At 40.9% G+C, this 22433-nt stretch overlaps 2 protein-coding genes across 5 annotated transcripts in view; one reads left to right on the forward strand and one right to left on the reverse strand.

Moving 5' to 3' along the window:
* LOC137617179 (DDB1- and CUL4-associated factor 8-like) overlaps positions 1-22433 on the reverse strand; it is a 483388-nt gene that overhangs the window by 43788 nt on the left and 417167 nt on the right. The gene's annotated exons all lie outside the window — the stretch shown is intronic.
* LOC137617072 (DDB1- and CUL4-associated factor 8-like) overlaps positions 1-22433 on the forward strand; it is a 56610-nt gene that overhangs the window by 1257 nt on the left and 32920 nt on the right. The window contains exons 2-5 of the mRNA XM_068346913.1: positions 560-728; positions 3421-3586; positions 8228-8358; positions 9285-9404. Coding sequence (XP_068203014.1) covers positions 560-728; positions 3421-3586; positions 8228-8358; positions 9285-9404 — 586 coding nt within the window. The remainder of the gene's footprint in view (positions 1-559; positions 729-3420; positions 3587-8227; positions 8359-9284; positions 9405-22433) is intronic.

Here is a 22433-nt window from a genome sequence, read left to right on the forward strand (position 1 = left end):
GTTGTCAATGGGTGATGTTTCATCACTTAGCAGATACATTTGGCATTGGGGGGTGCTGTAACTAGTTCAATATAGCTGAACCCATGGGGCCTCTTGTATGTACTCATGCTCCTTGCCTTCCACATTGATACACTAGCCTAAGGCAGGGAAGACAATCATTCCTTAGTATATCGTGATGTATTGGATCCCTATTAGACCTTTTACAGGAAAATTCATAGGGACCACACAACACCTTGCCAAAAATGGATTTTTTATTTTTCAAAACTCCATACTGTATTTAAAAAAATATCTAGGGCTTGCTCTAAAGGTCAAGAAAAGGGATTCGAGCTCCAGTTAAGATTTTCTGTCCCTTTCCTCCAGTTGTTATTTTGCCATTTTCCATGCCTTTTACTTTAACAGATGGCTCTTTTCCCCTTCTCATGCTGTAGATGCTATGAATTTCTGGGATCCTTCTAGAATATCCAGACATAGATACTTATTCTTCAAAAAGTAGTACATTTAAATATCTCTTCTATATCATTATGTGGATTTTATGATTTTATTCTGTCATTGCTTTCAGACTTGCTGTGGTAAAGGACGTAGCTGGTAGTAAGGTTTCGCTGTATAGTATACACGCTCATCCTGTTAATGAACATCAGTATTGTGTAAGTGGGCACGACCAGTATGTTCGTGTATATGACAGGCGATTGGGCAGCTATGCTGTTTTGAAACTTTGCCCACGTCATTTGGTAAGTCCCCCAGCTTGTTATTTATTTGAATATAAATATTTACTTTAAATTTACAGATATAATTTATCAGATATAATTCCTCCAGTGTTCGTTCCTCTTATAGATAAATGGTGTTAAGGATTTAACCCTGAATAGGATTCACTTAAAATTTTTGTTGTATCATTTAGGTACAGTACTGTATCTAGATTTTTGGTAGTGACAGATTGCATTATTTTTTTAAACACGGCGATTGATGGATTAGGTCAGGGGTGGCCAATCTATGGTGCATGCGCCAACAGTGGCGCATTACACGATTACAAATGGCGCACTATACCCCAGAGATAATAAAAGAAAAAAAAACATGCCTGTTTATTAAAAAAAAAAATAATAATACTAATAATAATACTGATTTCCAGAAAAAATACAAAAAGAATTTAAGGGGACAGTCTGCTGTTCTGCATTTCTTTTTTTAATTATTCAAAATACACCCTTTCTATATATTTTTTTTAAAGTTTGGACATATGCAGTATAATACCTTCATCATAAACAAGATTCAAATAATTTGATCAAAATTTTTTTTATTTAATAGCAAAAATTCTGATTAACAAAAAATAGTACATTTTTCTCCACTTATATTACTGTAATTGTATTGAAAATCATACCATCAAAACTTCGTCATAAACCGAATAATATATATATATATATATATATATATATATATATATATATATATATATATATATATATATATGAGTATATGTATAACGCCAAATATGCCCAAATCACCATATTAGAGGATTGAGAGGGTGTTAAAGTTTGTGTGGCGCATCTGAATTAGAAGTGAAAAAAATTGGTGCATGAGAAACATAAGGTTGGCCACCCCTGGATTAGGTACTGCTGTGTTGTCAAATTTATGATGCTGTAACAGATACTTTATAGTTTTTCAGACCTGTTTTTTCCATACACTTATTTTGAGCATAATTTAGGACCCATTATGGGAAAAAATAGGGGTCTTGATTCAGTCACTCAAAATTATTGATATATGAAACTGCTTGTTAAATAAATTGTATTAAAATTAACATTTATGACAAAATTAGTTTAAATAGGCTTTAATCCTATTTCTCCTCATAAAAGAATACGTAAAAGTATATTTTAAAAAGGGAACATATCTTGAGATACGACTTCGTTTTCATTCAACTTTGCATCTGATGTTATTCCTGCCGCCAGCTCATGGTGAAAACATAAGAACTTCATTAGTTTAATCAGCTCATTATCACTATAAAATCTAGCTTGTGATATGGTTGCACTGAAGTATCTCTGAAGCAAGAGGAGAGAAAATAATGTACTACAGAAAATTTCCACCAACCTTCTACCAACACAACAAACCCCAATACATCACATTTTTCTTGCAACACGTTAGAAGTATTTCTACATCTTTGTTTCCTCGTAACATGGATCTCTCATTGCTATAGTAAAAATAAATACTAGTTTCATTAAAAGACTACCTGTTACCACAAAGCCTGTTTTGAGAATGGTACTGGGATAGCTTTTTTTCATCATGGGAATGAAGGCTTGAGGCAGGGTTTATTAAATCAGACGCCTGTGGATCTGCTCGGACCTAGGGTTACCCTTTTTTATTATTATTATTATTTTTTGCTAAACTATAAGCAGCCAAGTTAGAAAAGCAGGATGCTACAAGGCCAAGCGTGCTAATAGGGAAAAATAACCTAGTTTAGAATGACAAAGTAGCAAAAAATGTCTTGCCATGACCTTAGTGAAAAATGTTACCGTAAAATTCTACATTTTGATAAAAGACAAGTACTAATTCTTGATGAAAACGAGAAGCCTTGCATCTTAGAATTAAGAATTTGCATATTTTTAATTCAGTTTCCATAACTGAAAACCATGATGTCATGGTCAAAAGTTATTATCTGATGAATTAAAAAAGAAATTGCTGAAAGAAAAACTAATTGTTCTTTTGGTTATGTAGCCAAATTGTTATTGTTATTATTATAAGTGATTTAATGAGTTAACTAGATCCCTTTTCTAGTCTTTCCTAGGGCTCTTCCAAGGACTGTGCTCTTATGAGAATTTGAGCAAGTAAAAGCTAAGAAAGCTTAACATCTAAGTATAAAAAGATGAAAAAAGAATTTATGAAAGATTTAGTACAAATTAATAAGGCTGTGGATATGTTACGGCTTAATAAGTTAACCTTTTATCATGTTTGATTTTATGTGAATTGTTATGTGAGGTGTCATATAGATGAAAGCTCAGTTGAAAGGTACATTACTGTATTGTCATGTTCTCATGTTTTTGGAAATGTTTAGGCAAGCAAAATCTGTAATATTTAAACTTCAAGCATTATGTAATTATTTCTTTTAATGTGGGTATATGGGCTAAAGTGGAAAACAATAATGAAGCTAGAATATACCAAGAAATAGAAATATATTCAAGTAATCAGGAAGTTAACTGTAGTTATACCATAACATTAGATGAAACAAAGCCATGTAAAAACACTGTTAATGATCTAGGGAACAGGTTGTGGGTTAAAAGTGTTTTCTGAATGTTTAATCTTCCCCCCAACATATGCTGCCACAACACTACCACTAGTACTGTTGCAGTAAGAAAATTAATAAAAAATAATAACTGTCAAATTTTCTTTCTGACATTTTCAGCCTAAAAGCAACACATATACTGTATTAATTTTTTGTAGTATGAAGCATCACCAACCCCTACTGTGACATGTGCAGTGTACAGCAGTAATGGAGATGCCGTGTTAGCCTCGTACAATGATGATGACATCTACCTCTTTGACACATCTCGTACGGACGCTGCTGATGCAGTCCATAAATATTCTGGACATAGGAATAATGCAACAGGTAAGTTATTTAAGTATCTCATTGAAAGTGTTATTGCTCTAGGGGAAAAAATTGGTTTAAGAGATTCAGTGAATTACCAGTAACATGAACTAAATTTCAAAATACTTGTACTTGAAATTACAAGACAGAATCGTGTGAAATATTTCTAAAAATTGTGTACTTTGGAGTAAAAATGGCAAGCCTCCAGCAACTTGCTACTGTATATGCAGATGACATAGAGGGAATCATAGGAAAATCTTGTACAAATGTTTAAAAGGTGAATGAGTTGCATGAAAAATACCATAAAATAAGAACCATGATGAGCTTATGGTGGCTGAAAAGGTGGTAAAGAAAAAAGTGTAATCTGAAGAGGCCTTATAGATACTGCAGTGAAATATATTTTGATCTCAAAATAAACCTTGTCATGGATAGTCTATACTCCTTTCATGTTAAAAATTTCATGGTAATTCTTTGATGCAACTTCCATTTAACACAATGTTGCCAAATACCAGTTGTTTCTTATCGGAAATAGTAATGAGTTCTTTTGTTGCTTTATAAGCCGTGATTGACATAGTTGTTTGAATTAGATTCCTATTTTCAATCAGAAGACATACGATGAAGATCTTCTGTATATTAGGATGACTGATCCATAAAAACAGGCGTGATAATAGAATGGTTATTGTATCTATCTCTAAGCCTACTTTTGTCTTTTCTGCAATGTGGAATGTGATGAGGTTATATGGCATTGGTGGAAGGATGTTGCAAACAGTGAAGAGTATATATACACAGTAAAGCATGTTTTTTATGGATAGGAAATAAAGTGAGTGACTGGTTTCCAGTGAGAGTAGTGCTGAGACAGGGATGTGTGATGTCGCCATGGTTTTTCAATTTGTTTGTTGATGGAGTTGTGAGAGAGGTGAATGCTCTAGTGTTTGGTCGATAATTGAAACTGATAGTTGAGCGTGGTCATGCATGAAGTGAATCAGTTGTTGTTTGTGGATGATATTGTATTGACTGATTCGAGTGAGAGTGGGGGTGAGACAGGGATGTGTGATGTTGCCATAATTTTTCAATTTGTTTGTTGATGGAGTTGTGAGAGGTGAATGCCTGAGTGCTTGGTCGACGATTGAAACTGATAGATGAGCGTGGTCATGCGTGAAGTGAATCAGTTGTTGTTTGCGGATGATATTGTATTGGTTCCAGACTCAAAGGAGAATCTGGATCAATTGGTGAGAGTTTGAGAGGATGTGTGAGAGGAGGAAGTTGAGAGTTAATGTGGGTAAGAGAGGTTATGAGATGTACGAGAAAGGAGGTTGATGCCAGGTTGAATGTCATATTGAATGGAGAGTTTGACTACTTGAGGAAGCATATCATTTTAAGTACTTTGGGTCTATTGTTGCTGCAAATGGTGCAGTGGAAGCAGATGTGCGTCAGAGAGTGAATGAAGGATGTAAAGTGTTGGGGGCAGTGATGGGAGTGGTATAGAATAGAGGGTTAGGAATGAATGTAAAGAGAGTTCTGTATGAGAAAGCGGTTGTTCCAACTGTGATGTATGGATCGGAGTTTTGGGGAATGAAAGTGATGGTGACAAATTGAATGTTTTCGAGATAAAGTGTCTGAGGATTATGGCTGGTGTATCTCGATTAAATAAGGTTAGGAACGGAGTATTGAGGTGGAGAACGGGTGTAAGAAATGAATTAGAAGTTAGATTGGATATGAATGTGTGGAGGTGGTTTGGCCATGTAGAGATAATGGAAAATGGCCGTCTGCTGAAGAACGTGAAGAATGCAAAAGTTGATGGGAGAAGTAAAGGAGGAAGGCCAAGGTTGGCTGGATGGATGGAATGAAGAAAGCTCTAGGTTCAGTGTCAATGACCATAGATCTCAGGATGACAAAAAACTCTCAATCAATCAATCAATTAATCAATTTAGGTGATAGGAGGATGGATGTGAGAGAAGCAAAAGAGCATGCTAGAAATAGGAATGAATGGCGAGCGATTGTGAGGCAGTTCTGATAGGCCCTGCTACTTTTTCCGGTTGCCTTGGTGACCGCTGAGGTAATGGCAGTGGGGGATTTAGCATATGAAGCTTCATTTGTGGTGGATAACAGGGAGGATGGGCTGCAGCACCCTAGCAGTACCAGCCAAACGCGACTGAATCCCTCGTCAGGCTATGAGGAGCAAAAAGAAGAAAAGTCCCCATTTGTTCTTTTATTTTTTATGTTGGCTATCCCCCAAAATTGGGGAAAGTGCCTTGGTAGAGGGGTTATTTTGATATTCTTTGGGGGTGGTGAAAGAGAGCTTTTGAAGACCTTAATTCACTACTATGGTCTAAGTCTTAATCCTCATTTCATAATGCTTTAGATCTGTTGATTTGACTCCTTTTCCTTTTATTTATATACTGTAATGTGTTATTCTTATAAGAGTAAAATAAATTGTCTTTTATCTGGAAATATCCACTAGCATCAACTGGATACAGATATTGAAACTTAGTAAAGCTAAATAATGGCTAATAGGCGAGCATGGCGGAGGGTCCCACCTACCAGCCTTTATTTTGATGAATCTCGCCTCCAGGTAACATAGCGAGCTTTCAACAGTTAACGAAAGAAAAAAATAGTTTACATACCCTCTCCTCAAGGGATCTACCCTGAATGGAGTTCCCATGCCTCCCCATCCTCTTGGTCCTCACAATTTGTACAGTACATTGCAACAGTGAAGCAGGGGTTTGACATACTCTTGTGAGTTTTGCTTATAATGTGTGTTGGAGCTCTACATTATGGTACAGTATATCTTTAGTTATTTTAACTTACAGTAGAACCTCGCAATAATGGACTCATTTATAACGGACCAAATCCAGATATCCTGAGTAGTGTCCAGTTAGCGTTGTAAAGGCCACTTTACATGAAGAATTACAGTATATACTTGAGTATCAGGCCACTTTTTAAGATCCAGTTTTGAAGCTGATTTTAAGGGGGTCACATCATGCCTGATATATACCTGTACTGTAAAATCATCGCTTGTATTTCTCGGCCAAGCTATGTCGTTGATTACTGTAAACTATATGTCCATATACTGTAGTCAAAAAGTACAGCTGTATTTAAAATAAACAGGGTTTTCATAAAACTGATGTTTTACGTATCTGTATTCAATAATAGTGCTTGCAATATTCCCTTATTAGAATTGTATTATGAAATAAAAGCAGCGAATATGTATGATTTCCAATGTTAATGTTTATGAGATGGTCATGACTACTATCTATGCATTCCAAATCAGGTAATTTAGGTAAACCACTGAAGGATTTTCTTCACTTACAAAAAGAAACTGTCAGTACTTGAACTACCATTTTTTTTTATGATATAAAGCTTATGTATATAGTTTTTAGTAAAAATACTTTCTCATATTTTATTTACTGCTGTGTTTAATGGCATAAAGAATTTTAGGGCTGTTTTAACCAGTATCGATGAATGATAATTTCAGTCTAGCTTGGTGGTGGTTGATTTCAATGCATAGGAAATTAACAGTTGTTCTACCAATTCTTTAGGCAATTTTTTTGCAATTTGTTTTACCTTTTTATAAACAGAATATGCCATTCACTAATTTCCTTTTTTTTGTTCCTCCAAATTCAAACTCAGCTTTCCCTTATGCCAAACAGCTTAGCAGCTTCAACATTGCTTTCTCAGTGAAAAATGGCATAGCGTACTATAGTAATACAGGTATACCCTGGTTTACATGCTTCTGTTCTGTTCATAAATCTATTAATGGAGGGGTGATCTGTATAATTATCTAAATCTAGTTGCTTTGTGTGCATGGACAGTGGGTGATCTTTGTCTTCGTGTTAAAGTCCGGGAAATACTTGCAGTGTTGCTGTCCTGGCAATTATTCAGGAATTGAGTGATGGGCCTTTTGCAAGTGTGGTTGAGCGACAATGTGAGCATAATGAGATATGTCAATAAAGAAGGGGGAACTTTTACTTTTCTTTCTCTCTGCCGTCATCTAATTTACATACCTTTTTTTACCTACTGATGTATGTCAATTTTTGCGTGGCCTTTATCAATTCTTTCACAAGGGTTACTTTTTCACCAGCCAGTCCTTTTTTGGTATCAACTCTCAGTCAATTTGATGGTGCATTGAGACCTCCAAGGAGATATTTTTTTCAGGTAAAGTACCCTTTACCCCTAATTGGATTTCTTTCTGCCTTTTACTTTTCATCTGTTCCCCTCAAGGCATTCTTATTTCACTTCCCAATTTCTTTTAAAATACAGTACAATTCCCCAATTTTCCTTCTTATTTACAAATCTAGCAAGCACAATTGTCTTTTTAATTTCTTCTGCATGATGAAGAAGAGAGGAATCAATTGCCTCCTTCCCAAAAGTTCTTCTTGGTATGTTAAAGTAATGGTTTGTATTTTTATGTGAAATATAGTCTACCTTACACTGGAGGCATGAGTAAAAGGTGGTGATCTTGGGTAATGGAGAGGACTACCTCATTTACTTATGTGATTAAATAATGTACAATTGATGGCTTATTCACTATGGTACAGAAAAGTACAGTACAGCAGTTGGAAGGCAATGGTTTATTATACTGTAAGAAAATGATTTTTAGGATTTTTTAATTTTGTCCTTCTTATTGATGATTTTAATTGAAAAAACTTTATTCTTCTACAGTCAAAGGAGTGAATTTCTTTGGTCCTGGCAGTCAGTATGTTGTATCCGGCTCAGACTGTGGCAATATTTTCATTTGGCATCGGGAAACAGAGGCTATTGTTCAGTGCATGCCAGGAGATGAGAATGGAGTGGTAAGTCACTATGGTACAGTTGCTCTCCAACATTTCAGGGGGTCTGTGTTGGCAATCCCTGTGAATTTAAAAAAATGCAAATAATTTATAGTCCTGTAAAATGGTATAAAATACTTCCTATGATATTGGTGCTCAAAGCATTAATACATTATTGCAAGAGTTGTTCAAAGCATGCTCGATACAAAAATCCTAGCTAAGCATCATTATAATCTGCAGTAATTTTTGTGCAATAAACTTCTTTCAGTGTATAAGTACTCACCACCGGGGGACATGCATATATTCCTTCTAGGCATTGGCATATCAAAATCAGTGTTTTTAAGCTCCAGAGAATCATAGTTTGCAAATTCCGGAGTAATTCTTTTCCATTTTCTACATATGCATTTTCGTGATTAAATATAGTCCACTTCCGGCATTCTTTAAATGTCAAAATACAGTAGTTATATCCCAGAATAATCATAAAACATCTTTGGGAACCTAATTTGATCAGCACCGTACATTAAGGATGCACCACATCTACAGAGAACCACAGATCTTTGGGAACCTATTGAGTCAACATAATAGGTTTGGAGAGTGGAATAAGAGAAATCAGCACAAAATTAACCCCCCCCCCCAAAAAAAAAAAAAAAAAAAAAATCTTGACAAAAGTAGTAATACAGTAGCATGTATAGATTATTGTTAATATTGATTGAATCTCTAGGAAGATACCTTTAGCTTTGATACTATATATTTTCACAATTCTCATATGCCCTTATGGGTGAACACAACCCTTCCTGTTTATTCAGGCTTGAGAGTAGCTATATTGCGTTTAAAGTTTTGAGTTTTCGCATCTCGGTAAGCTTTGCTAATGATGGTTATGAAGGATTGCTTCATAAACCAGTACTCTAATATTAATGTATATGTAATAGCTGTGTTTTTCATTGTTCCAGGTCAATGTTCTTGAGCCTCATCCACACATCCCCGTTCTTGCTACTAGTGGCCTTGACGATGATGTTAAAATCTGGGTCCCCACCTCAGAGTATGACCCAGAGTTGCCTGAATTAGATCAGGTGAGTAGTCAGCATTTTGTTTCTGCATGAGGTTGTGAGACCAAAGAATTGAGTTAAGGTAAATTTAAAACCAGGAAGGAAAAAATGAAGGCTTTGTATATGATTCTTTAGTAAATATTTGTACGGCTTTGTCTGCTGTTACATCTTAATGGGCAAATATTGGAAAGGATTAACTTTTTTGTATATATATTTAAGTAGTGAATGGCCAACTTTACTTGGTCCTTTTTAAAGATCACTCATGAGCAGAAAAGGCAATGAAGAGGTCAATGCAGTTTTTGCACAGATCCTACAGGCCAAAGATATATAGTACACATGATCTACTCCCAACCCTTAGTTGACTAGCTGGAACTGGGGAATGGGGTGGGGTCAAGGCAATGGTTACGAATTATGCGCAGGTAGACCTTTTGGTACTCCTCAAAGCATCTAGCCTTAGCTGATGGTAAGGTCCATTTTTTTCAGTGAAATCTATACAGATTGAATTTGGGATCAACATTTTGAGTTGCCAACGTTCCTGCCAAGGCACCCCAGGTAAAGAAGGTCAGGTTTAGCCTAGAAATTAAAGTTTGCTTAATATATTGCAGTTTTATAAAAAATTAAGTATGTCTAGTAGAAAGCAGTGGTCTCTGCTCACAGGCAATATAATTTTTACATAAATAAATTGAAGTACTTTGTTGGAATCTTCACCATTTTTTACTATTAAAAGTAGTAAGAACTGCAACATATTAAATATGGATAAAAATTGTATTGTTAATGCCAAACCCCTTTTTTCAATTCTATGAGTCAATTTGATATCAATAATGATGATTTCCTATCATTGGATGGTAACTGTCCGCCATTTGACTCACTATATCTCACACAATTTTAGAAGGGTTAATAATCATGTTGACCTTTTCATTATTAGTAAAAAGTTACATTTACAGACAAGGCTTACCAAAAGGATTTGTTTTGCATTAAGGGGAAATAAGTGCTAGGTATGGTCAAAGAAGTTGAACAGTTGGGACACAGGGAAGAGATCTGTGAGATTTGATAAAAGGTAAACAACAGGTGCAGGTAAATAACAGGTTATTTTGTAGAACCTTAAGTTTCGTATTCATTGTGCTTTTAGCAGTATACTAGGTAAAACCACCCTATGAAGAGTATATATTTTGATAAAAGAGCATTTCAGTTTGCTCTCTTACATGATTTTGATTTTAGCTTTCAGTTCTTTTGAGCTTGATTCAAAGTTATAACTTCTTTCAAGTTCACAATATCAGCCACTTGGTTCATATGGGTCTTTAACTTCTAATTGTTGACCAAACTAACAAACCTTCCATTATTTATATATGAATACTGTATAACTTTCAGCAAAGGTGGAAGGTAGCCAATTAGATTTTTGGTGTGAGGTGGCAACCCTACCCATAACTAGGGTTAGGGGTGGCTAGTGGTACCAGCAGCCACCTATAACTCATGGAGTGTTGACCTAGCTACTTTTTCTTTTTGGCTTGTAGAGAACGGATGTCTCCTCTCTCTTCTCCTCTAGGATGCCATAGACATTGACGAACATTATTGTTTTGCGCTCATTCTACGCTTACTTTTTCTTTTTCAAGTGTAATTGTGCTTAGTTGACGATATCATGCAAATGTGCCCTGGTTCCAGAGATCGTACTTGCGGGACCTTCATGTTGTCAGTAGACACCAACCCACATTCTTTGTGTCCGACATGTAGAGGGCGTTGTTGCGAGCAAGACTCTCCTTGTGAGGAGTGTAGGGAGTGGACTGCTTCCCAGTGGAAGAAGTTTGGGAAGCGCAGGAAGAAGAAGACTAAGTACGATTGTTCTCTCTCTCTGAGTCTAACTCGGAGATAAAATAATCGCGAGTTTCCTCTTCTTCCTTATGCTCTCTCTCACCTCTTTCCAAAGTTCCTTCTCGACCGTCTTCCTCTGGGGAACGACCGAGTAGGAACGCAGTCCATTTAACTCCTGGGAGATCTCACAGATTTGGGGGTGTTGTTGCTTCCTCGAGAGAAACGACTTCTCCTTCTGCCGCTGAGATGCCCTTCTCTATTTCAGATGTTTTATAGGCTTGGCCATATTTGGGGATTTATTCTTCCCCTTCGAAGAGCACTTCTTCATCTCCTTCAATGTGAGGCTGAGAGATTCTTCGCCCATGGCCAACTTTGCTCGGAGCATTTGTGAGGTTCTACTTTCTCCCTCCGGACAACCTCCTGCTGACGAAGAACCATCCAACACTCCAGTGGCTCCGAGACCTCCTAATTTACAGACCTTTATTTCTCCCTTTAGGAATGTTGCCAGCTCACAAGCTAACCCCTTTCCTACTGATGCAGCAGACGACCTTCAGGTTGACGATGCTGTATCTGTTCATGATTGCAGGGACGAGATTCATCACCTTACCTTCCTGGTCGGTCAGAATGTCGTTCGCGGCAATCCAATGATGTGGTTGGAATTTATTCTGATCAATGATCGTATGGTCGGTTGGGATGTCATTCGCGGCAATCCAATGATGAAAACAGAATTGATTCTGTTAAAAAATTGCAGGAACGATGTAGTGGTTTGCGGACTGTGGCCAGATGTAGCACGCAGACTGCCTAGTATCCATATACTGACCACACTAAGTTCACTACTCAAAAAGATAAAACAGTGGAATACCCAGACAATCTGGGCTAAAGGTAAACAATCAAGAGAATGGGGCACTGGGCACCACCCCTCGATTTTTTATACTGGGCAAGGGGACCCAGCTAGAACCTCAAATTTCTATATCTTCTCTTGCCTTGAGCTTACTGAATAAACAGGTAGTATGACCATTGATTTAATTCTGGAAAAATAAGCAGAAATAATAAATAGCTCTTATTTTCTGTAGGTAAGATCTCTTTTCTTTACTTGAGTTTGCCGAAAAAGCAGGTAGTAAGATCGATGGTTTAATTCCAGGGAAAACCAACGGTATATATATGATATATTAAATAGCTTGAATCTCAGGTTAGATTTTAGACAGGAAGCAAATAACACAAAAAATCTAAATTGGTGGCTGAGAAGGGGACATATGTAGGGGAATGGAATATGTACTTTTTGTATTAGAAGGAAAAAATAAGGTTTATTTAAGGCAAAGATAGAAAATATCTATCATAAGAACCTCTTAAGAATCAACCTCTAAATGTTTAATCTACATATACAGGGGGCCCTCGGGTTACGACGTTGATCCGTTTTTAAGACGTGGTGTAACCCGAATTTCAGGGTAAGTTGGAACACCATAAATAGATTACTCTATACGTACTGTACTGTACTGTAAAGTATTGTACTATAATAAAATGTATCAAATGACATAAAAACAGTACTAAAAAAAGAGAAAACAATTCCTTACCACATAAATTAATGTAAATATTAATAAAAAAAGAGAACAATTCCTTACCTTAATCCTATGGTTGGCTTGCACACTAGGAAGGATGTTGCAAGGGACGGAGAGACAGCTTTATTGTGGAGAGGAAGCTGCAGACGATGCTGGAGAAACTGGGGCAGGTGAGTCAGGATTCTCTGGAAGTGAGACAGAAGATGCTGGAGAAGCTGGGGCAGATGAGTCTGGAGGTGAGGCAGAAGCTACAGAAGGTGCTGGAGAAGCAATAGAGGCAGCTGAGGTTGATGGTGGAAGCTCTGTAGCAATAAAGGCAGCGGAGGTAGACGGTAGAGGCTCTGTAGCAATAGAGGCAGCTGAGGTAGAGGGTAGAGGCTCTGTTGCTGGCAAATCTGGAGTAGTAGAGGCAGCTGATGTAGAGGGTGCAGGTCTCTCTACTTTCTTAAAATACTGCTCCAAGTTAGACTGGACAGACAGGATCCTCTTCTCATCCAAGATCTCCTTGTAACACTGCAGTAAGTCCATGATGCCTCTGGAAACCCTAGTGAACCTGTCCATGTTAGGATCCTGAGCCTCGAAAGTTGCCAATGCTTGCTGTATCTCAGCAAAACCTTTTGACAAGCCCTGCCCTGTGAAAGCCTTAGGATCTGGGGTGGGGGTTTCTTCTTCTTCCTGTATGATCTGCTTCTCTAGTTGTATCAAGTCCCCAGCAGATAACTCCACTACATGAGATTCCAGCAGCTTGTAACATCATCAACCTCCATATCCAGATCGATTTCCTTACTCGGGACAACAATGTTCTTGATAACATGGTCAACTGTGTCCTCAAACCCATGGAAATCATTCACAAATTGAGGACATAGTTTCCTCCAGACACCATTCATGTTTGTCATCTTAACCTCCTCCCAGGAATCAGCAATGTTCTTAACAGCATCAAGGATGTTGTTGGACTTCCAAAAGTCCTTCAGAGTCAAGCCCTTCTTCATTTCAGTTGCCTGTAATGCCATAGCAATCGTCCTTTGGAGGTAGTATGCCTTGAATGAAGCAATCACTACTTGGTCCATAGGCTGTAAAAGTGCCATGGTATTAGGTGGAAGGTAAACCACCTTGACATTAGGGTGAAAGTCTCCCAGCTGGGCAGGGTGTCCAGGGGCATCGTCCAGCACTAGCAACATCTTAAAGGGATACCCTTTTGGGTGCAATACCGCTCCACACTTGGCACAAAATGGTTGATAAACCAGTCCTCAAACACTGCAAGTGTCACTCATGCCTTCCTATTTGCCTTCCAAATGACTGGGAGTTGACTGTTCCAAATGCCCTTGAGTGCCCTTGGATTTTCAGCCTGATACACCAGCAAGGGCTTAAGTTTGAAGTCGCCAGCAGCATTTCCTCCAAGAAGCAAAGTTAGCCTCTCCTTGCTGGCTTTATGACCGGTGCTGACTTCTCCTCCTTTGCTATGTACGTGCAGTTAGGCATACGCTTCCAAAATAAACCTGTCTCATCCACATTGAACACTTGATAAGCATAATAACCCCACTCCCTAATTATCTCAGCCAACACTTTAGGAAATTCACTTGCTTCTTTCTCATCCCCACTAGCAGCTTCACCTTGCACGTTAAGATTATGGTAATTGACCTGAGCCTTAAATCGCATAAACCAACCTCTACTAGCCGAAAACTCTTCACTTTCTTCCCCCCTTTCTTTTTTCAACACTTCAAACAACCTTATAGCCTTTTCCTGAATCACCATTAGGCTCACCGGAATACGCTGTTGATTTTGATCTTCCAACCAAAGCATTAATAATCTTATCATTTCAATAATTAAACCACTACTCTGCTTGGTTATCACTGTTGATTTCATAGGAGCAGATCCTTTCACATGTTCAACGATGCGCCTTTTGTCCTTAAGAATAGTAGCCACGGTCGAACGACTAAGGCCAAGCGCTCGGCCAATGTTCATTGGCGTTTCACCATTTTTAGACCGCTTAATAATATCTAATTTCACTTCCATGGTGATGGCCTTTCTTTTCTTAGACGTACTACCATCAGAAGAATCTGCCTTATGCTTAGGAGCCATAACGAAAGGCAAAAAGTTCCAAAGAACGAGAGAGAGAACAGGCAAACACAACCAAAATGGCGTAGACTTGGAACTGAGGGACGCCGTCTTCCTCGCCCGCAACTACCACAAAGCGTATTCATCCACTGCGCACTAGAAACTAGTTCGCAATTGTTTACGACGCTAACGCTATAAGACGGAACGACGCTTAATATTATTTTTTATATTTTTATGGGGGCGCGTTCGTAATCACAAAACAGCGTAAGTCGGGACCGGCGTAACCCGAGGACCCCCTGTACTAGTATAAACATAGGTCAACCTAACAGTGTATATATTTGTACTAAATTCAAATACAATTTGAATGAGCTTGCATCAAGATCAAAGAGATTATAAAACAAGGGTGCACATTGGACCTGTGTCTACATTCTCACCTCTACATCAGAAAGACAAAAAACCTATGTAATAGTAAGAACTGCAACTTATTAAATATGTAAAGGCTTGTTATTCTCAGTGTTACACTCAGAAGGGACAGCTAAATAGCGTATCAAATACAGTATAGTAACTTCCTAAAGCCATGCTACAAATATCTACATATTATAGTACATAAATGAATGCCACAGTGTGTATGTTGCTGTTGCCTGGGTGGTGCAACGATCTCACCCAGCAACATCACTGCTACAATAAACATCCAGACACAAAATGTTATCAGCAGCCAACCCGGGCAGTTAAAATCATTGACAAAGTTCCCAAGCTGGTGGCACAAGAAATCTTTAAGCTTAATGGAGTAGCCAATGTATTTTTTTTTTTTCACTTAAGTGTCCACTGCTCTAATATTCTAAGAATCCCCCACTGTTAGTCATTGCTTGCCCTCACCTAGCACTTTCAAAAGCAGAGAGGAGTTCAAATCGCTTTTGCCACCCATCATTAATAGGCTTCAATACAGGATTCTTTAATTCAGATAACGTATCCAAGTGACACTTGCGTGGGAATCTTCATCTTATACTAAATTTCTAGAACATGTCCCCCGCTGGGTGCAGGTTGTCACTCTGAAGACTAAGAAAACAGGAGTCGTGAGATAAATGGACAGAGCTTACTATAAATTAATGTAAACTAACAGTATAATAAAATTCAAAAATAGATTTAGTAGTTTTATGAATAGAACTTACCTGGCAGTTATATATACATAGCTAATTATCTCTATTTCGGCAGAATTTTTCTAAAACTAGGCAACCGCCTTGTGGTGGTTGGGTGGTAACACCCGTTAAAGGGTGGTAGGAGGAATCATTCCCGTTTTCTGTTCTTCAGTTCATCTCTGCCGGCCGGATCGACAACACGTTGGTCCATCATTAAGAGTTTTTCTTCGCTTTCCCTGCTCGGTGTACCAGTCTGCTTTTTTGGTGAAGTACTCTGATTTGGGGTTTTGGCGATCGTTGTATTTTGTTTTCTCTTAGCTTTTTTTGCTGTTTTTCATTATGAGTGAAAAGAGTCATTACCGTATCTGTGCGAATGAGGAATGTAAGGTGAGACTACCGAAAATGGCGGTAGACCCTCACACTGTTTGTTCTAATTGTAGGGGTTTTGTTTGTGCCCTTGATAATAGGTGCGGGGAATGTAAGGTTTTGGATGAGAAAGATTGGTTAATTATGAAGCGCTATGTGCGTAAGCTAGAGCTCGATAGAGTTAGGAGAGCTTCTAGGTCTAAGTCTAAGTCTGTTAGTGGTAAGGAAGACGAACTTAGCGTAGATTTATCTATTGATCCTATTATTGATTCCTCTTTGGAAGTTGATCCTTCCCTTGAGGTAGTAACTCCTGCACCTCCTACAGGTTCCGTATCTACGGATGACCCTCGGTACGCTAGCCTGGCGGCCGAGTTGAAGGCCATTAAAGAACAACTGGAGGCCTTTAAAGGTAAGGAAAGTGAAAGTGCTTGTGTTAGTGCAGTGGAGGTGGCGACTGACCGAATCTGTCATACCCCTAGGCCTAGACCTCTACCAAGCTCCCAGGACCAAGAGAGAAGGTACGTCGATGACCGAAAGGGGGTGAGAGGTACGTACCCTCGGTCAGCCGTCGCCTCAGACAGTCCTGTTGTCGATTCCCAGGCTGCTCTTGACCGTCACGGGAAAGACGTGTCGGATGTGTTGTTTTCTTCACCGAATTCGTCCAGACGTAAATGGAAGTATGAAGCTTCAAGACCTACTAAGAGGAGATGGAACCGCGACGAACGGTCTCGTTCTTTCTCTCCCGGTTCTAGCAGTTATGAACCTTGTCCGTCGGAGGATGATTTCGACTCCGTGCCTGTGAAAAGGGCGAAGCCTGCTGCCGAAGATCCTCCCCCTTCTACGAGTGTTATTCGTCAGCCCCCCCCCCTTCGGGTCCGCAAGACCCAGCTGATGTTGCTAAATCCTTTATGTCTGTCATGCAGGAACAACTTTTGACTTTAGTACAAGCCTTTAGCCGCCCTCACGCCCAGTCTGACAGACGTAAAGACGACTCGTTGCCGATTAAGAAGTCTGCTTCTAAGAGAGAACGGAGTTCTTCTTTAAAGAAAACTTCTCCCTCTTTATGCCAGGATGAGGAATGTGTGCTTTCGCCAGGCGATACTTCTTCGCGATACCAGGGCGATACGTTTTCTCGTTCTCGATACTGGGACGATACCTTATCGAACGATGCTGCTTCTCGTTCTCGATGCCAAGACGATACCGCCTCCCGTTCACGTTACCAGCACGATACCTCCTCTCGTTCGCTTCGCCACGACGATACCTCCTCTCGTTCGCTTCGCCACGACGATACCTCCTCTCGTTCACGACGCCACGACGATACCGACCCTAGTTCTCGACGCCACGACGATACCGCCTCTCGTTCACGACGCCACGACGATACCGCCTCTCATTCTCGCCGCCACGACGATACCGCCTCTCGCTCTCGACGACAGAACGACTCTGCCTCTCGTTCTCGGTCCCAGGGCGATACCACCCTGCCTCTTCGGGACGATACTGCCTCTCGTCCCAAGGATTCTTCTAGCGCGGGACTCCAGGATGCAACCCGTCTTTTGCAGGATGATGCCTTTGATTTGCCCTTGTCGGGTTCTAAGGATCCTTCTCTTTCGAAGGATATTGCAGATGTGGATCAGGACCTCGAGGATGTTTCTGATGACGATGATAATCCTGCCGACGCTGTGGGAGATTACAAAGTTCTCTCTCGCTCCCTTCTTGAACTTTTTGGAGAGGAATTCCAACCTGCTGCCCCTCAATCTCCTCAGTCCCAATTTAACAGAAAGAAGGCCAAGAAACAGTTGGCCTTCATCAAGATGAAGCTGTCTATCTCCGCAAAGAAGGCTCTCACGAAGATTGATGACTGGATGATGGAGCGGAGACAAACAGTTAAGACTTCCTTCTCGTTTCCACCAGCTCGTCTTGCTTCAAGAGCGGGTATGTGGTAAGCAACTGGAGAACCTTTGGGTCTGGGAGTCCCTTCCTCCTCCAAGGGTGACTTCTCTGGTTTAGTGGACTCTGCTAGAAGGCATGCTCTCAACTCAGCCAAGGTCATGTGGTCGATGTCGGAGCTGGATCATCTCGTCAAAGGTATTTTTAGAACCTTTGAGGTTTTTAGTTTCCTAGACTGGTCGCTTGGGACTCTCGCAAGGAAAACTGAACAGATGGAAGGATCTAGGGACCTTACCAGTATTATGTCCTGTATGGATAAGGCCCTCAGAGATGGGGCGAATGAGTTGGCTGCTCTGTTCTCAGCTGGGGTCCTAAAGAAGAGAGCTCTGCTTTGCTCTTTTGCTTCTAGGTCTGTTACCAATGCACAAAAGTCTGAGCTTCTTTACGCCCCCCTCTCTCAACATCTTTTTCCCGAGTCCCTGGTTAATGACATTACGCGTTCTCTGGCCCAAAAAGCCACCCAAGACCTTTTATCTCGTTCTGCTTGTAAGCCCTTGGCAGCCCCTCCTTCTTCTTTGAAACGGGAGGAAAGGAGATTCCAGCAGCCCTTTCGGGGCAGGACTACTTCAAGACCAGATTTTAGAGGGAGAAGGCAAGAATCAGGACCGAGATCTACCAGGGGTTCTTTCAGACCTCGCTCCAGAAAATGAAGTTCGTCTCCTCCAGACAGTAGGCGCAAGACTGTCAGGTTTTTGGCAGTCTTGAAAGAGGAGAGGGGCGGACACCTGGTCCCTCTCAGTCATCAAGGAAGGATACAAGATCCCCTTTCTGAAAAAACCTCCTCTCGCAGATGCTCCGCTGGCCTTAGTAGCCCGGTACTCAGATCCGGGGAAACAGAAGGCCCTAGTAGACCTTGTCAACCAAATGCTAGACAAGGGGGCGATAGAACCGGTTCGGGATCTATCCTCCCCAGGCTTTTACAATCGCCTGTTTCTGGTCCCCAAGAACTCGGGCGGATGGAGACCCGTCCTGGATGTCAGCGCTCTCAACGTATTTGTGGAGAAGACAAAGTTCTCCATGGAGACGACTCAGTCGGTGCTGACGTCAGTACGTCCAGGGGACTGGATGGTGTCCCTCGACTTGCAGGACGCATATTTCCATGTCCCCATCCATCCGACTTCGAGGAAGTACCTGAGATTTGTAATGGAGGGCAAGTGCTTCCAATTCAGAGCTCTTTGCTTCGGTCTCAGCACGGCTCCTCAAGTCTTCACCAGGGTAATGGCGAATGTGTCAGGTTGGCTGCATCAGGAGGGGATAAGGATATCCTTCTATCTGGACGATTGGCTGATTCGTTCACGATCGAGGGAGAAATGTCTGGAGGATTTACGGAAGACTTTTATGATGGCTCAAGTTCTAGGCCTGGTCATCAACAGGGAGAAGTCTCAGATCAGACCGAATCAGACTATTCTCTATTTGGGGATAGTTCTGAATTCAGTTCTTTTTCGGGCTTCTCCCTCTCAGGAAAGACAGACCAAGTGTCTCGTAAAAGTCAGAACTTTCCTGGACAAGAAGAGATGCACAGCGAAGGAGTGGATGAGTTTGCTGGGGACTCTATCCTCCCTCGAACAGTTTGTCTCTCTGGGGAGACTCCACCTAAGGCCTCTTCAGCACTTTCTTTCGAAGACGTGGAACAGAAAGATGCAGGAAGACTCCTTTTCCTTCCCCATTCCAATAGAAGTCAAGACTCTTCTGAAGTGGTGGCTGGACCCAACCTTGTTAGGGGAAGGGATCTCCTTACACAAGAAGAACCCAGACCTAGTGTTGTTTTCAGACGCATCAGAGTCAGGCTGGGGGGCAACACTAGGAAGCAAGGAGGTCTCAGGCTATTGGGAAGGAATTCAGCTGGGATGGCACATCAACAACAAGGAGCTGATGGCCATTTTTCTGGGGCTAAAGGCCTTCAAGGACTTGGTGTCTGGGAAGATTGTGGAGGTCAACTCAGACAACACCACAGCTCTTGCTTACATCAGGAAGCAAGGAGGGACTCACTCTCTGTCTCTGTTCGAGACAGCAAGAGAGCTCCTTCTTTGGGCGAAGGAGAACAGGATAAATCTGCTGACGAGGTTTGTTCAGGGACAGAAGAATGTGAGGGCGGACATGCTCAGCAGGAAAGGGCAGGTCCTTCCCACAGAATGGACCCTCAACCAACAGGTCTGTCAGAGTCTCTGGAGGCTGTGGGGGAGACCCCTCATCGATCTTTTTGCCTCCAACTTATCCAAGAGGATCCCCATCTATTGCTCCCTAGTTCCGGACAGAGAGGCAATAGCAGTAGACGCCTTTTTGATGGATTGGACGGGGATGGACACTTATGCTTTTCCCCCGTTCAAGATCATCAATCTGGTAGTCAGGAAATTCGCCCTCCTCGATTCGGGACGGATGATCCTGATAGCTCCGTTCTGGCCGATGAGGGAATGGTTCACGGAGGTGGTGGACTTGTTGATGGACTTTCCAAGAAGCCTCCCTGCAAGTCCAAATCTGCTCAGACAACCCCACTTCGAGAGATATCATCAAAACCCCCTCGCTCTCAATCTGACTGCCTTCAGACTATCGAGAAGCTCGTCAGATCGAGAGGCTTTTCAGCGCAAGCTGCGAAAGCTATCGCCAGAGCGAGGAGGGTCTCTTCGCAGAGGGTCTACCAGTCCAAGTGGGAGACTTTTAGGGCTTGGTGTAGGAAGCACAAGATTTCCTCATCCACTACCTCTGTGAGCCAGATTGCAGATTTCTTGTTGTACCTCAGACAGGACGCTAAGCTAGCTGTGTCCACTATCAAAGGGTACAAAAGTATGCTCTCTTCCGTCTGTCGGCATAGAGGCTTGGACTTGTCTCGCGATAAGGACTTACATGACCTCTTGAAGTCTTTTGAGACGACCAAGCAGACCCAGTTTAAGCCCCCTTCTTGGAACCTTGATGTGGTTCTTAAATTTCTGTGCACCAAGAGATTTGAGCCCATCTCACAGGCTCCCCTTAGGGAGGTTACCAAGAAGACCCTCTTTCTTTTGGCCTTAGCAACAGCTAAAAGAGTTAGTGAAGTCCATGCAATTGAAAAACAGGTAGGCTTCAATCTGAATGGGGCAGTTTGTGCCTTGAGATTAGACTTTCTCGCTAAGAACGAGAACCCTTCTAAGCCCTGGCCGAGGACCTTTGAGGTTCCTAACTTGACCAACCTAGTGGGTCAAGAGCAAGAGAGGCTGCTCTGTCCAGTACGAGCCCTCAAGACCTACTTGTCTCGCACAAAAAGTGTGAGAGGCTCTTCTAGCTCCCTGTGGTGTTCTGTGAAAGATCCACAAAAGCCCCTTTCCAAGAATACTTTGTCCTTTTTCCTGAGGGAAGTGATAAGAGAAGCGCATGTCTTGTGTGAGGAGGAACACTTCGGACGTTTAAAAGTGCAAGCTCACGAAGTGAGGGCCATTGCGACCTCGCTTGCTTACCGCAAGAACATGTCGCTCCGTCAAATTATGGATGCGACATTCTGGAGGAGCAACTCTGTGTTCGCCTCTCATTACCTCAGAGAGGTGAGGGTGGATTATGAGAAATGTTATACCTTGGGACCATACGTAGCTACGGCTTCTGTATTAGGCAAAGGAGTTACTACCTCCCCTCAACCTTAGTTTTGTTTACTTGTACATAGGTTGGTGTATTTTTTTATTGGTTGTCTGAGGACTTCGACTTGTGTACAGTCACCTCAGTCTAGTTAGATAATTTTTATCTACTTTGCAAATGTTAGGTGGTTGGTTTGGTAAAGTTGCGGTTTTTTTATTTTGGGCAATAGGTAGTCCTGAAGTCTAGTCAGATTGTTGGTCTCACCCCGTTGACAGACTCGATTGAGTGTTTTCAGCACTGCAGGTCACATCCTGGCTGACACTCCTAAGGGAAAGCGACTCAAGAGGCAGGAACCTTTGAAGTCAGCTACCTTAGCAGGTAAGGAATCAAGGTGTTTATTTATCCTACAACTTTTTTGGTTGTTTCCCCAAAGATGTTACTGTCTATCACCCTCCTCCAAGTGTGTTAATCAGCTATGTATATATAACTGCCAGGTAAGTTCTATTCATAAAAATGGAGTTTTTATGATAAAACAAAGTTTTATGAATACTTACCTGGCAGTTATATATACATTCGAAGGCCCACCCACCTCCCCTCAGGAGACAGGTCGGGCATAGATGAACTGAAGAACAGAAAACGGGAATGATTCC

This window comes from Palaemon carinicauda, chromosome 23 (genome assembly GCF_036898095.1).
Source record: "Palaemon carinicauda isolate YSFRI2023 chromosome 23, ASM3689809v2, whole genome shotgun sequence".
In the NCBI taxonomy this organism is placed as follows: Eukaryota; Metazoa; Arthropoda; class Malacostraca; order Decapoda; family Palaemonidae; genus Palaemon; species Palaemon carinicauda.